At 46.6% G+C, this 16,399-nt stretch overlaps 1 protein-coding gene across 1 annotated transcript in view; it reads right to left on the reverse strand.

The window, feature by feature from the left end:
- The window catches only part of LOC144139306 (uncharacterized), a 35,770-nt gene that overhangs the window by 13,418 nt on the left and 5,953 nt on the right, over nucleotides 1-16,399 (reverse strand). The window contains exons 2-3 of the mRNA XM_077671699.1: nucleotides 14,072-14,160; nucleotides 6,130-6,162 (exon numbers count right to left, since the gene is read on the reverse strand). Coding sequence (XP_077527825.1) covers nucleotides 6,130-6,162; nucleotides 14,072-14,160 — 122 coding nt within the window. The remainder of the gene's footprint in view (nucleotides 1-6,129; nucleotides 6,163-14,071; nucleotides 14,161-16,399) is intronic.

The raw sequence follows: 16,399 nt of genomic DNA on the forward strand, positions 1-16,399 counted from the left end.
TTTTCTTGAAGACAACTGCGTCGTCTTTGGCTTCGTGACATCTTGTGGAGGTGTGCAGTACATGCATCGTAAGCCCTCTTCAAGCCGTCAAGCAAGCGCAACTCGTGTCAGTTGCCGACAGCAAGGTTTTCCGCCAGAGTTTCGACTGATTCCGGATAAAGTAAAGCAAGAAGACGTCGTGAAAGCCATCATGATCAACGCAGACAACATGACTAACGCTTCCAATGTTGCCCTCGTTCTTTGACGACTCAGGCAGCCCAATCATTTGATGTGCCACCTTCTGAGGGTACAGAAGACTGGTTGAAACAAGTGAAACGGCTCAAACTGTTTAACGGATGGTACGGCGCGGAAACACTGAGGCAAATGTTCTTCTACCTTGAAGAGTCAGCACGTATCTGATTTGAAAACAATGAGAGCTGCCTGGAATCTTGTAACATTTCAGACCGCATTTGTAACGACATTCACCATGGTTGTGTGAAACGAGCGCGCCGAGGTCTTGCTGCAGACGTGTACACAACACCCTAATGAAAGCGTTGTTGTCTTTTCGAAAGAGATGAAGAGGTTATTCAAGCGTCCACACCCTTGCGTGGCGGAAGAAAAAAAGGTACGCTTCTTAACGCGGTGTGGGAAGGAAGAACTGATTGATGGATTGGCCCGCAACCCGTCCAAAACCGTCGCCTAATTTGTGACCGAAGAAAGCACAATTGAGAAGGCCCTCGAAATGCGTTCTAAGCAATATGACCGCAACTTTGTTGGCGCGGCCATAGCATGCGGATTCCGGCAGACAGGCTACGCGAGACTATCCACGCAGTAGTGAGGGAGGAACTGCGGAAACTTCTCACTACGCCGCCGCAACTCCAAAGTCGCTTCCCTTACCGACGACATTACGGAAGAAGTGCAGCAAGCTCTGGAAACTTTAACGACCTTGGAAGAGCCCCTGGAGCCGCAAGCGATGGCCTACGCGGCTGCTGTCCGTTGCCTTAGCCCACCTGCACCCTATGGTCCCGAGTCTTCATACCGTCGTCCCCTGTCGCTTGTCCGAAAACCTACAGAGCAACCCTCCGCCCGAGGAAGACCGACATGTGGCGAACGGAAGATAATTGTCCGCTGTGCTACGACTTAGGAGGCCGACCGCATCTACCGTCGCTTCCCCTACAAGAGGCTCGGTTTGCGAGGGCTCCCCGTCCGCGCATCACGCCACCGGTCCGGACAGCTCCCTCCTGAAATCGAAGCTTCCCTGTCCAACACCAACCGAGGTCCAGCGCGCTTCAACCGTTCGCCGTCACCCTACCCATACCGATCGCCAAGTAGTCGAAGCAACGCAGACTTAACGCGTGAGAGTTTGCCAAGCCCATGTAGGGGAAACTAAATGCAGCAACTTCTAGAGGTGAAGTTGCAGAACGGCGGAAAAAGGAAAATTCTGCAATGACGCAAGGATTTAACAAAAACAATGATTTACGACATGCCCTCAGCCCGACGACCCGATCTAACCCTGATGTGACTCCCGAACACGACTACAGCGACACGGAGAGACGTGTACCCGGCATGACCGATCCTGCCGCTGAGAAGAAGACGACGATGACGACGACGCGTAGTGTCCAACCATCAACACACACAAGCCGAGATAAGACGGCCCGACACACCCGCAACTCGAGAAAGGCGGCGTCCGCCGTCCAGTTGTCCATCAATGGCTTTGACGGACTGGCCCTCATTGACACGGCAGCCGTCTACTCAGTAATAAGCGGATCATTCGTATCTATGCTGAAGAAAGTTACGACGAGATGGGGCTGTCCGCACGTACGCGCAGCAGGAGGTCATCTCGTAACGAGAAATGGAACGTGCATATCACGCGTCACCAATGACGGCACCACGTCCTAGGCTGCCGAGTTTCTTATTTTGCCTCACTGCACCCGTGACGTCACTCTTGGAAGGGACTTTTGCACGGACAACGCTGCAAAAATTGAGCTGCAGAGCAAGCCGATAACTTTTTACTCTGATCACTTCATGACGGCGCAACCGAAACACCGTGCTGCTATACGAATCGCCGATTATCATGTCACCCTGCCACCCCGCGGAAGCTGGATCACCGTCTAGTGTGAACAGGCTGCTCCTGACGTCGAGGTTATTGTAGAGAGTGACAAACACTTCCTTCTCGACTGCGGTGTCTCCGTCTCAAGAGGCATTGCGCCCTTTAAGCAACGCAATCATCAAGTTTTGGTCACCAATTTTACCGAAGAGTACCAGCATTTAAACAAGGGAGCTGCAATTGCGTTCCTTGAAGAAACGGAACATGCAAGTAACGTGATCGCAGTCACCGACTTTGAACACGCACCCGACGAAACCTTCAAGATTCCCCATCCCTTCAACGTGAATACTGTGCTACCACAAGAAAAACGGAACAAATTATTGCTTTTGCTTCGTCGCTGCAGCGAGGTTTTTTTCGTCGAACTCAAAATTATGTCAGGTACACCTGGGGAAGCACCGAATAATAACTGAAGATGCAGCCCGACTCACACGACAGTCACCGTACTGCGTGTCATCACAAGAGTGGGAAGCCATTCGGACTGAAGTCAACGACATGCTCAGCGACGACATTAAACAGCCATCGAAAAGCTCCTGGGATGCGCCAGTCGCACTCGTAAAAAAAGACGGCCCATTGGTTCTGCTTTGACTACGGGCTACTTAAAAAATTACCAAAAAGGATCTCTACCCCCTGCAACAAATCGGCGACGCCCTTGACCACCTCTGCACGCAAAGTAATTCTGATCGATGGAACTGAACACCGGCTACTGGCAAATTGAAGTGAACGAGAGAGACCGAGAGAAGACTGCATTTATAACCCCGGACGGCTTATATGAGTTCAGGGTGATGCCATTTTGGTTGGGAATATCGTCAGCAACGTGTCAAAGGGTGATGTACACCGTTCCAGCTGGCCTGAAGTGGCACACCTCCCTCGTGTACCTCCACGACGTTGTGGTATTCGCGTTGACTTTCGACAAACACCATGAAAGCTTCGAGTCTGTACTCGAGGCCATTTGTGCGGGGTTAATGCTGAAGCCGTAGAAGTGCCGTTTTGAGAACGAAGAACTCACGTTTTTGGCCCACGTTGTCAACGCCGGAGGAGTCCTGCCTGACCCGGCAAAAAGTTCAGGCATTGCGAACTTCGCAAGGCCGAAAGACAAGAAGGGCGTACTAAGATTTCTGAGAATTTGCGCATACTACCAGCGCTTCGTCGCAAACTTCGCGCGCATTGCAGAGCCACTCACACGGGTGACTAATTATAGCATTGCCTTCAGCTGGGAAAACGCTCAAGATAAAGCATTCTGCGAGCTGCAAGAATGCCTGCAAAACCCGCCCGTGCTCGATCATCTCGACGAAAACACCAAAACGGAAATGCACATGGATGCCAGCAATATAGGCTTGGGTGCCGTCCTCGTCCAAAAGCGAAGCTGTTCCGAAAATGTAAGCGCCTTTCCCAGCCGTGCTCTGTAAAAAGAGGAGAATAACTACAACGCCTCTCAGAAAGAGTGCCTCGCCATTAAATGGGCGATATCGAAATTTCGCCCGTACGTGTATGGCAGACCCTTCAAGTTTGTGACACACAACCATGTGCTGTGTTGGCTCGCTATTTTTGAAGGACTCCTCTGGCCGTCTTGGGCCTGCAAGAGTTCGACGTTACAATCGTTTGTAAATCCGGCAGAAAGCACTCCGATGCCGACTTCCTGACCCGCGCCTTCGTCGACCCTCCACAACAAGACTAATGAAGACAGCGCGTTCTTCGGAGTCGTTACGGAGAGCGACCTAGGCGCCCAGCAGCGTGCCCACCCCGACGTACGTGTCATGATCGACTACCTCGAAGGACACAACGTCCCCTTGCTTAGGACCTCCAAACGCAACTTAAAACAGCATTCAGCTTAGAAAACTTCGTCCCCGTAAAGAATTTCAGCCCAGGGACGAGAAAGAATCATCTGTATGCCATCCCGGCATATCTTTGTGACGACATTTTGGAAGCGTGCCAAGACAACCCGTCTTCCGGACATCTCGGCACAGCTCGCACAATTTGGAAAATCAAGGCGAAGTACTACTGGCCCGCCTTGCATCATACGTCAACCACTACGTCCAGAGCTGCCGGGACTGCCAGCGACAAAAAACGCCGCCAATGAGATCCGCAGGGCTTCTGCAGCCGATCGCTGTCACATCGAGGCGGTTCCAACAGATTGGAGTGGACCTCCTGAGCCCATTTACTACGTCATGATCCGAGAACAAGTGGATTGTCGTAGCAACATACTACCTTACGTACTACGCAGAGGCCGCCACTCGTCCGAGGGGGACCGCACAAGAAGTCGCAAATTCTTCATAAACGAACTTGTGCTGCGACATGAAGTCTCTGAAGTTTTAATCACGACCGCGGAACGGCCATTACTTCGGAGCTTCTGCAAGGTATCTTAAGCTAACGCAACAGAGATCACAGAAGAACGACAGCGTACCCGCCGCGGTGGCTCAGTGGCTAAGGCGTTGCGCTGCTGAGCACGAGGTCGCGGGTTCGATTCCCGGCCGCGGCGGCCGCTTTTCTGATGGAGGCGAAAAGCAAAAACGCCCGTGTGTACTAGATTTCGGCGCACGTTAAAGATCCCCAGGTGGTCAAAATTAATCCGGAGCCCTCCACTACGGCGCGCCTCATCGCCTTCGCTGCGTCGGCGCGTTAAACCCCACAATCAATCAATCAAATCAATCAGAACGACAGCGTACTACCCGCAAACGAACGGGCTGACGGAGCTTCTCAACAAGACGATCACGGATATGCTGTCAATTTACGTCTACATTGAACATGAGACTTGGGACGAAGTCCTTCCGTATGTCACTTTTATGTAGAGCACGGCTATACAGGAATATATGCAGATTACACCGTTCGAGCTTGTCTACGGGAGACGGCCCGCTACGATGCTTGACGCTATGCTTCTGCACGTAGAAGACGACGATTTTAACGCCGACGTTCAAGGATACCTTCAGCATGCGGAGGAGGCCCGCCAGCTAGCTCGAGTTCGTACAACGGACCAGTAGCTGCTGGATGCCGGACGCTACAACCTGCGACGCCGAGACGCCCAGTACTGCCCTGGGGACCATGTGTGTGTTGGGACTACCATCCAACGATGAGGACTCAGTGAGAAGCTCCAGCGACGGTATTTCGGACCCTACCGTATTCAACGACGTGTTCGCAAACTTGCCTACAAGGTGATCCCTGATAGTGATTCCGTAGCATCACAAACGACGCACGTGGCCCGACGTCGTCCACGTGGCTGCTTTAAACCTTACTACGTACGATGACTGACTTTTTTTATGTTTGTTCAGACTGTCTTCTATTTTAGCATCAGGTCGATGCACCCTTAGAGGGTGGGTAATGCCGCGAACCTTGCACTGGGTTTCTTTGTGTATTTTTTTGTTTTTACCGCTCGGGTGCTCTGGTTTGTGTTATCTGTGTGCCAAATGAACCACTTCTTCATTCTTTATTTTTATTCCGCATGTGTAATCTGCTTTGATAGGAAGAGCGTTTCGAACAAACATCAAAAGCCTACAATTATCTTCTTTGATCAACAGTGTTCTGGATGTAATTCGACGGTTCTAGAAACACTCGCGCACAAAGATATATTCCCGCAGAGCCGAAGTCTCGGTATCCTACTCGCCGGCGCTCGCCTGGACACGTCACTTTCTCGACTGCTGCTTCGCCGCCTGTGTATTCTTTGATTTGTTAGGGGCGCACAAGTTCTCTCCAATTACTTTGGCTTCGTGACAATATGGTAGAGCACGCCGAACATCAGTGTTGTTGTCCGGTCAACCAACAGATTTCATGTTCTGTGCGGTCTGGGAAAACGCTATATATTCCTACTACCAAAAGATTTCTGTCCTTGGAAACGGTAGTAGAATTATTGAAAGCGTGTACCACAAACTATCATTTGAAGCAACTTGACTGGTTCCTCAGTGGATTAGTAGGTTACCTCTCCGGGAGAACATCCACAGCATGCTCCCATATTTTAAACACACTGGTTTCACATAAAGTTTACCTAATTACACGCAACCCAAATACACGGCTGTGATATATGATGAAGAGGAGAGACCGTTTATTCGCGTTACCTGTGGTCCCTGAAGTGTCCTTAATGTTGTCACCTGTAATAGAGAATAAAGTCAGTTTTTTGAATATCATCAGGTTGACACAAGGACATGCACACTTATTCAACCTTTTGCCATTATCTTCAGCTACTGGAAAATACGACAATATTATAATTGTATATTGGTAGCGCTTTTATTCCCGCCTATCAAACCAAGATACAAAAGTGCCAATTCAGATGCAGCTTAATTATTTCTATATTTAAAGCGGTGCGAAGGGAATGACATCAAGTGCAAGCCCAAATGAATATTCAATAGATCATTGACCGCTTTTCGGGTAGGGACTCAAAACAATCTTGTTTGGAGTACAATGACGACTTTTTTCAACTAAATTTTTCGGCGCGAAAAATTTGCCGTTGAGGAACAAACAAAATTCATGCTCTTTTTTGCGGTAGTCATTCCGTCCCACGTTCATACATATTATATGTTCAAGGGGCCGTGCACACAAAACACAAGTTTGTTTTATTACAAAGACTGCTTTGTTAAATTCATACTTACACCACCTATAACGTAAACTTTGGTTTAATAAGCTACATAAATGGGAATGATTAGCTGCTTTCCCACACTGGACCATATGACGCAATATGCACACCTGTGTGATCGGGTAAGGCCGACAAAAGCAAAGGCAAAGTAGTGGTATAGCTTTTGCTTGCGGAATGACACATTTCGTCTTAAGCGTAATGCGTATTAATCTTATAGTTGTCAGGATGGCGGTGTAAACAATGGAAGTTACAAAAGTAGACGTAAATATAGAACTACCAGAGCGTACTTGTGTTGATACTGCGCGGACTGTGTGTCTTATAGCTGCTCAGCAGTGCCACGCGTTGACGTTGTCTTACGCGACACTGGCCGGCTGGCGTAAGCGACATTTTCTTATGTGATCTTGTTTGTAGAAGATACCGCATGTTTCTCTAAACAATTACTACCTTCCGTCGCGCAAACAAGCCCGATAGAAATACGGTCGGAAACAAAGAAAATGCGGACAGGGGTGCGGAACAGTATGGCGGCGCTATAAAGGAGGACAGACGGCAAACAAGGTTCCGCAGTCCGCTGCAGACGGAACAGTACACTCTTTTGCTTGAATACCCATACCTGTCACATCATGGCAGACATCATTAAACACATTTTTTGACCTAATAAACAAAACTTTAACATTAATTCAATAATTTCTCACTTAATAAAGCGTTCATTGCTGCTCGAAAAGCACTGGGCCACTATAAAACACCAAATCTTTCGAATAAAACAAACTTATATTTCCTCTATGCCCCCTTCAAACACACCAGAACGTGGTGCGACCTAAACTCCGACTTTACACAATATTGCAAAAATCAAACAAAGCGCTACAATTATAATAAACCATTCTCTTTTGAATTGCTCCCGTCCGCTGCCACAAACGTCGTTGCACTGCATACAAGCAGGAACATACAAAATATAAACTTTAGATAACTTTAATTAACACAGACCTATTGAATTTATTCTACGATGCGAAATAAATAATTGCTTGGTCTTGGTCTTATTATATAAAGTTCATATATTATATAAAGTTCAATTGCTTGGTCTTATTATATAAAGTTCAGCTGCAATTTCTTGCATTTATAAATAATCGATGTCCGTAACGGTTTTAGTGCTCAACTAGTATCACACGCCTTCTCACCATTCAAGACATTGCGGAAGTCTACACGTATACAATTATCAACATTTATTCATCCCCAACAATTGCACAAAGAGACATTTTCAAAAGTTCAAATCAAGGGCACAACAAAACTTCGAGAAGCGGTGACACTAATCGCCCGTCAGGCCTTTTCATACGGGTCATGTTTTATGAGCCTTTACGCATTAGGGGGCATTTCTTCCCTCATTCATCTAAATTGTTATGCAGAACAGGCATAAAATAGCAGTTTTTCCGAGTGTAATTATAACAGTGTTGGTCACAGCAGCAACAATGTCTCTGGATGGTTTGTATGCTTGCCTGGTTACAAGTTGACACCATGGCGTGCCTGTGATGAATACATTTCTATAAATGTTCACTTTTAGAACCCCCCCCCCCTCATGATATTGTACCGTTCCTAATCCGTGCTTATCTAGGTTTATATGAGTTAATTGTTCTTTTCCCCGCAATTTTCACACTAATTCGTACTTAATCTACCATCATCAATTTCCATCAAATTGTTTTAAAATGTACTCAATAAACGCTACTATCAACAGAATAATTGCTCTCGTGTAAAATTTCGCATAGTTGCTGAAGACATGCAAAACACAAAATAAATTTTCATATTTAGGAGGAATGTTTTAAATGGGCTCAAAAATCACAAGCCCATCAGCCCACTCTGTTTTGTACAAATCATGTATAAAAGTATTGCTTTTTGGCTGGGGCACAAGATAGGTATTCGATAGTCGAAGGAACCGGATCAAGATTATAATACTGGGAAAATCATTGCCATTATACCGAAAATCTGCACTGCTGTGTACGTCCCTTATAGTTCTTTTGTTTATCTTTTTCGGCGCTGTGCGTCGAAACAACACGGCCAAATTTCAATCTTGCTCAATGGAATACCAAGCAGGCTTAGAAATGTATTCTGAACAATAAATCGCATTTATGTATTAGACTGAGGACTTGAAAACTAGGCTGTGCATATAAATATATATATGTCGTTTGGAGATTCCGAAAAGGCATTTCACTCAGGGGCTGCTGCCACGTTGGTGAGAGCATTGAAAATGCAAGGAATACGGGAAGCCCACTGTAGCATTGTACGGTGATATAAGAACCTTAGCTCTTCATAAGAACACACATTACCCTACTCGAACAGGGATAGGACAGGGAGACACAATAGCTCCGAAATTGTTAGTAGCGTGGTAGATTGAAGTTTGCCGAAAACACAATTCGAAGTGATCAATATTTCGAAACAATGGGGAATATTTAGGCCATTTGAAATATTCTGATGTCATTGTCCTTTTTTAATATCCCGCAGAATCACCCTGAAACTGCTTTACGAACTCTCGCAAAACTTAGATGTGAGGCTTAAAGGCAACTTGCAACAAAAATTTCCTTGCCCCAAATCCTGCTTCAACGTGTGGTATGCACCACTAATGTCTCTTGTGTCCCAATTTTAAACTCCACAAACGAGCAGTTATTTGAATAAAACCGTTCAAAAACAGGCCACTTCAGCCGACGCAGCACCTAGCGGGAAGTCGGCGCAACTTGTCGCTACGGCGGCGAACTTCCAGCTGTGACGAGCCAGTCAGGACTCCCGCACGGCCGTCGCCTCTCCTCAGTAGCCCTTATACGTATGGCCTCACGCGAGTGTGCAGTGTAATTCGCGTCTCTTGCATGAATAATTGCTTTCACTCGTTTCCGTAATGCGAGAAGCTGATGAAGCTCTGGGTTGCCGAGACATAAAGAGAGAATTCGAAAAGTGCCGGCCCCGGTCTACGCGAGGCAATACACCGTCGGCGAGCGAGAACGGCAGTAGCATAACGGCTGATTTCGAGGTCGACGGCGGCAGCAGGCTCTCTGTCGACTCGACGAGCACTTGAAACGCGTTTACATCCTACGCGAGGATATAGACTAATCCCTCGTTATAACGAAGTCAGCGGGATGGCGAAAAGTTTCGTTATAAGCGGTATTTGAATATAGGCAACCACACGATAAGCTATAAATAATTTAGCTTTAATTATGCCACAACTGCGAGGAATCAAAACAGAATGTATACAGTGAAGTGAAACTTTATTCACGTGCTCTAAAGACTGTGAGCTTAGGTGTTTCAAGTTCTTTCCGGGTACAAGTAACCACTGCTCCCATTTGACAATGAATAGTATGAGCCTGCGGTCAAAGCCCATGCATTGAACTTGATTTCGTTGTAGGCGTAAGCACTCCCGCGTCTGCACAAAAGTGGGCTGCTCGTCCACCGGCTCTTCGTCCTTGTCGGGGCCACCATCAACAATGTCAATTACCTCCACATCCGACGTCGGGCGACCATGGGAGGCGCAGCGTCGTCAAGCGCAAACATCTCGATATCACCTTATACCTCTAGGCCAGCAATTTTCTGAAGAGCCTCGTGCAAAATGGCTCCAAGTCCAGTCCTCATTTAGGTGGTCATGGTCAAATTCGCTGACAGGGGCGCCAGAAAAGCCTGCGTGCGCATAGCAGTTGCCTACCTTCGAAGGTGCAAGTTTTTTCCATGAAATGTTTAGCAACTGTATTGCCCCAAGCAAATCAACGTTGTATCTCTTGCCTGCGTTACACGCTGTAGTATGCGCCTCAAAAGAGCCTTGTGGTACATGTAGCTCCTGGGTGGTTTGAATCCTGTCCTGATCCATCGGTTGCAGTATTGCGGTTGCGTTTGCAGGGAATAATTCCAAAGTGATCGCCGTGAGGTTGTCGATCTTCACGTGGATAGGGCAATAGCGAGTTATGAAACCACTTGCCGTTCCTTTGCGTTGAACCGTCTATACATAAGACGGTTGTGGGTACACAACGCAATACTCAAAACTGACAGGTTTTGCACAAGAGAATTTGCTTCATCACTGGGCAATTTGTTCCCTAGTTATGTAGCGGAAAGTTTTCAAAACAAGTTTTTGGCGCGCCTTTGTCGACGACACTTCGCAGTTCGAGTGTCGGTGTTCGCGCACCGTCAGGTCAACGCTATTGACCAGCGGCTAGGAACAAAATTCAGTGACACTACAACGTAGTTCGACTGTTTATCTTAAGTCGCATGGCGCGACTCGGGCATGACCGGCTCGGAAAATTCGCCGGGGCAGCACGAACCTCCCTTGACCCGCCATTTTACAGCCTGACTCACCACTGGGTCGCCGGCGCTTGGCGACGCCCACGCTCGCTATTTCGCTCTAAGCGGGTCAAGCTGTTTGTGCGCTTCTAGTACAGCGGCCTAAAATGCACGCGCTTGGGTTGGGACCACAAGAAATTTTTAATAAAGCAATATTTCGAATAAAGTGATTTCGTTATAATGAGGGATTGCTGTATACGCTGCTGCCGTGGCTGGTCGGTGCGTCGGCGCGCGAAAGACTACGGCAGCTTTGCGGCGCACTGAAGCTCGCGGCCGGCCGTCGCTACGAGTGCGTAATACGTGGAACGGCCGACGCGAGACGATACGCTGTTGTCGCGGCCGGTCGGTGCATCGGTGCGCTAACCGCTACGGCGGATGTGCGGCGCACTGCAAGCTCGCGGCCGAGCGTCTCTACGAGTGTGCAATGCGCAGAATGGGGTTTACGCTGTTGTCGCGTCCGGTCGGGTCATGAACGGGTACGGCAGATAGCTGTGCAATCCAATGCACGATTGGCCGGTCGACTCTTCGAGAGCGCGAGTACGCTGACGCAAAGGCATTGGCGATACGCTGTCGTCACTGTTGTCGATTCGGTAGGGGTGTGAACAAGTACAGTACACGGAGCACTGCACGGAACCGGTTCAGTTCAAACAACTTCGTCAAAAAACAAATAAATACTAGCGTCTGTTTTCAATATTTTTCTCGCCAGTTAAAAAAAACATAAAAAGAGGGGGGGGGCACATTCCGCAGCATTGTGTCTCGGGCAAGGCCACTGGTTCACGACGAGCGAAGACACTGCAGTGCTTTCGTCACTGCATGACATCATAATCTACATACTTGGCGCGGGCACCCTGCTAACACGAGAAAAACTGCCCGTGTAAACAAAAATAATGAAATTCTGGATTTGAACTTTGATAACGTGTGCTGATACCTTATTCTTGCAGGCTAGCCGGAATGTTTCGACGTCTTCCTCCCGCGGTTGCTTGTTTTTCTTTTCTCTCACAAACACAGGATGATTAGATCGGCACAGGGCATTTTAGCTGTGCCGGCGCCAATCTAGCCCTCAGCACTGCCTTTTGTGTACTTATATATTAGCTCCCAGCTCACCACGACGTCTCGCGATGCCTGTGTTTTCGATTTACCGGACGAGTATAGCGCGTCTCAGCAGCTCACAGCGAAGCATTAAAGGTTACACAAACTTCGAAACCCATTTTCGTGCATGTTTCAAATGTTTGAAGAAACAGACAACTCGAAACACATCGAATGCACGCTGTCTTCTCAAAGGCAGCCGTTGGGGAATCCGCCTCCTGCGACCACTCGATTCCTGTGTGTAACGTAACTTCCTGCCGTCCGTAATGGCCGCCCTTTTTTTCCAGTTTCGGCTTCAAAAGAGCGTTTTTGGACGTGGTTCACTATGCAGCGACGTACATTTGGGCCTCCAAATGTCGCACGTAGCAACTTTGAAGGGCTACCGGAAAATAGTGCACTTAAGAAGCCGAAGGTTTCGTGGCAGTTGGCCTTTAAACGAACAAACAATAATTCAAAGTGATATTAAACAAACGTGCCACGTTAATCTATTTCCAAAATTTCTCCTTGAGCATGTCGATGGGTATAACAATATCAGCCAATTTATTTTTGACGCTTTCTAGTCGCTTGAAAAATATTAGCCACAAAATCAGCAAACGCTGCCCCGTATTCGGTTAAAAATCCGGTATTTTTCAGGAGTAATTCCACCTTATTATTACAAATGCTGGTTTATATAGAGTTTGCCATAGTGCCGATTCGGTTACGGACCGCAAACGTGGAGTCTCACAATACTACTGTTGAAGGAAATCTTCGGTGGTCCCAGCCAGACATGGAAAGAAATATGGTATTAGTAAGGCCAAGAGAAAAAAAATGAGCAGTGTGATTTAGAAAACTAACTCCAGGGCACGGAGCAGGATTATATAATAGCTCACTGCTTAGGGGAAGACAGTCTCTTTCAAATCGAGCTATACAAATGGGTTTCGGTGCATCACCTAATGCCAGTACGGATCAAGAGGTGAACCATCCGTTGAACAGAAAGGCTACCAAGGAGTAGAAAACATACCACGGGAAAAGCTACAGCTCGATGGAGACGTGCACTGTGAATGCTGGGACGGAAACAAGGGACAGGTATAATATGCTATAGAATTGAATGTAAAATTTAGGGGACGCCTTCTTCCTGAATTTTACAGTAACAAGAATTATAATGAGAAGACCATAACTACAAAATTTTCGTTACCTTCATTGTTATTATTCATCTCTTATACACTTCTGTCACACGTTCAGGGCTATTCGGGTTTTATTACCATTCGTGTCGACGACAGTTTGGTTGAAGGTTACATTCAAGGAAGAGCCATTACTTTCAACTTTTGATAATCGGAATGGCCAACTCTCTAGTTGAAAGATAACTTAAATGAGAACATCTTCACTACCAGTCCGGTAATTGTGGAAAATATGGAACTAAACAGCGCCTTTCATTCACATAGGAGTGGCAGTGCGCCCTCGTTACTTTCGCCCCCTTTTTGAAGGTAGCAGCAAATACCTGCGTAGTCTGCGCGTGCCCTGATCTGCGTTCTGCGAATGGAACTTAACGCGTGGCGCAGGCATATGGCATACCCTCTCACCCGAAAATTTATGCTGAACAAGCAAGCAGCTAAGCTTGGTCTACATGCGCATAGAGGGGCAGCAGTAGGCATTTCTCCTCATTTAGTTCAAATTTTTGAGGCACCTGCTCAACTCGAATCTTGACATAGACCGCTGCCGTCCTGCTCACATCAGTGATTGCGGAACAGAACATTTACAAAAGCCTATGTTTTGGCCGTCGTCATATGAGATCACACGGGGTTATTCAGACAGACACACACAGAGGGTGTGTGTATGTATGTGTGTGTGTGTGTGTGTGTGTGTGTGTGTGTGTGTGTGTGTGTGTGTGTGTGTGTGTGTGTGTGTGTGTGTGTGTGTGTGTGTGGCTAGTTCTAAGGAAGAGAATGAACCTAAGCCTCATGGAAGAGTATTTTTTGCTACATTCAGCTAAGTTAACCCATTCTTGTTCACAAATTTTCTGATAAGGTGAGTATAAGCATCCCATTTCAGCCAACACTTACTAGAGCAAACTGCGTTGTGCACCTGTAAGCAGCCAGCGTCTGCCTGGGTAATGGCGCCTGCACAGGAAGCCGCATACGTCACTATACCTCTGAAAAAAAAACACAAACACGAGCAATTATTTTAGGTCTACTTCCAGCATAAAATGCAAACCAATTGTCTAAAAGAAAGAAACTGAATCATCAACCCTACAGGGTAAACAACGACATGCGTTGTGCTGACAAGTGCCTGCGTGAAATTGATTTGTGGATATGTAATAATAAAAAGGGTATTATAACTGGCAGATAAGTTTTCGAGAATCAGTTCTGAACTCCACATGGCGCCTGATTTACCGACCCTACGTCCGGGAGATAGACAAGCAATACGTCGGCGTACAGCGATCACGTTATTGCAAAATCAATGCACACTTTCCAGCAAAATAATTTAGTAAGTACTATACTGACAAAAACCATTCAGTTATTTTCTCAGCAATGTGGCAACCAGTTCTCATCTGGATGGCCGTCTGATGGTTCCAGCAGGTCTTCAGAGCCGGCATAATCGTTTATAAGTTAAATGTTTAAGGCCAGGTGGGAAATGTTTCTATCAGCAACATTAAATTCGAAAAACAACTGATATTCTGCCGGATGTTTTTCGTAGCGTAAACTCGCCATTGCCCGAACCTCATGGCAATTTTAGGGCTTATTTTAGGAGATGTAATACCTGGTTAAATAGTCCCTAAGCCACAGTATAGTTCCTTACTCCGCTAGTTGAAACTGCTAACCTTAGCCAGACGTGTTTTTTGGGACATACAGGGGCTCAGGGACCAAGGACGTTGAATCTTTTCGTCTATTACTCCTTAAGGTTGCGCTTCAAACCTCTGATAATGATGCACCAGTTCGCTTGCGATGCAAGGTGAGGCAGAATACAAAGCATAAGTAAATAACAGCTGCCTGTTCTTTTTACGTTACGGGCATGCGCTACAAATAACGAGGATCCTATCAAACACGTTCACGTTTTCTTCTGTGGCTTTATATTGACAATTATGGTCATACACAACTTATGTTAAAAATTACAAGACTGGTTGAGCGATGGGTATTAAAAAGTGAACACGCAAACACACAAACGACAGCAAAAAATTTTCTGGGGCACGCAAGTGTGCATCTATGCTTTGAACGCGCAAGCATGGCCATAATAATTAACACATTGATTGCTGCAACATTGTATTTTGCAAAGCTGTCATCGCGTTTGTGTCCTTGTTTTTCGCACAAGATGCATCAGCCATCCTACGTTCTGCTTTGCTGTGTATACTATTCTCGCTGCGCTCACATTACTTTGCGTTAAACCACGACGTGAAACAGCTAGGAGATTGGCGCACACTAAAGGTGCCCTTCAAAAACAGTTCGGCACCGCCGGTTCGCACCTATCTACTCATGACACATCATGTTCCCATGTAGCACAACATGCATTCTTCGACATTTTTATGTGTACGCTTGAAATGAATAGTTTTGTGTTTCCCTCAAAGGTATCCATACCTGCCAATCCGGCAAGTTTGTCTGACACAAAAAAGGTACAAGAAAGATAACAACTATTGCTTTGCTTTCGTAACCAGTCGTAATTGCACAGAATTACCTACCAAATATCTGCTAGTTCCTCTGGAGACATATCAGGAAAGCCAAAGTACTGATACAACGAGACCGAAAAGGTGGGGTACAAAACAAGGACCAGGCGAAGACGCAATTTTTCTGGTTCACTACGCAAACTTTGCAATGCAATCTGTGTTTGTTTGTCAAAATACAATACCTGCTACATGTGTTCTGGGTTACACGTGCAATGCTCAAAGAATGCACGAACTACTTGTAGTTTTTATTTGGCCTTCAAGGTGGGAAAAAAGTAGTCGTTTTAATATGTTTTGCTCTTTCATTTATTTTCACAAGTTGTCACAAGGTTTTGTTTTTTGCAGCACCAAACTTACGCACAGTAGTTGAAATGCAGCTGAGAAAAGTCCTACCTGACGTTGTTTTTGTCATCAAGCGATATTTTACGGAGTGCGTAAGGAAGATGTCAGAGAAGTTATTGTATCTCTTGTCCTTCTGAAACGGCAGTTTTCTCTTCACTACCTGAAAAATGTTTCCGGCAAGCGTGTGTACAAGAAGGACAGCGATGTTTGTTTTCTGGAGCCAATGCACAGGTAGCAATTTGGGACAGGTACCGGGAACGACATTTTGAGAAGGGTGAAAAGTTCGTCGATGATGCTTTTCGGTGCTAATGCATTGGTCGTTAGTTGGTACAGGTTCTCGGAACGACGTTTTGAGGAGGTTGTGGGCTTCGTCTATGTTTGTTTTCGGTGCCAA

Source organism: Haemaphysalis longicornis, unplaced genomic scaffold (assembly GCF_048455015.1).
Source record: "Haemaphysalis longicornis isolate Haplotype H1 unplaced genomic scaffold, Haemaphysalis longicornis Haplotype H1 scaffold_5, whole genome shotgun sequence".
Lineage (NCBI taxonomy): Eukaryota > Metazoa > Arthropoda > Arachnida > Ixodida > Ixodidae > Haemaphysalis > Haemaphysalis longicornis.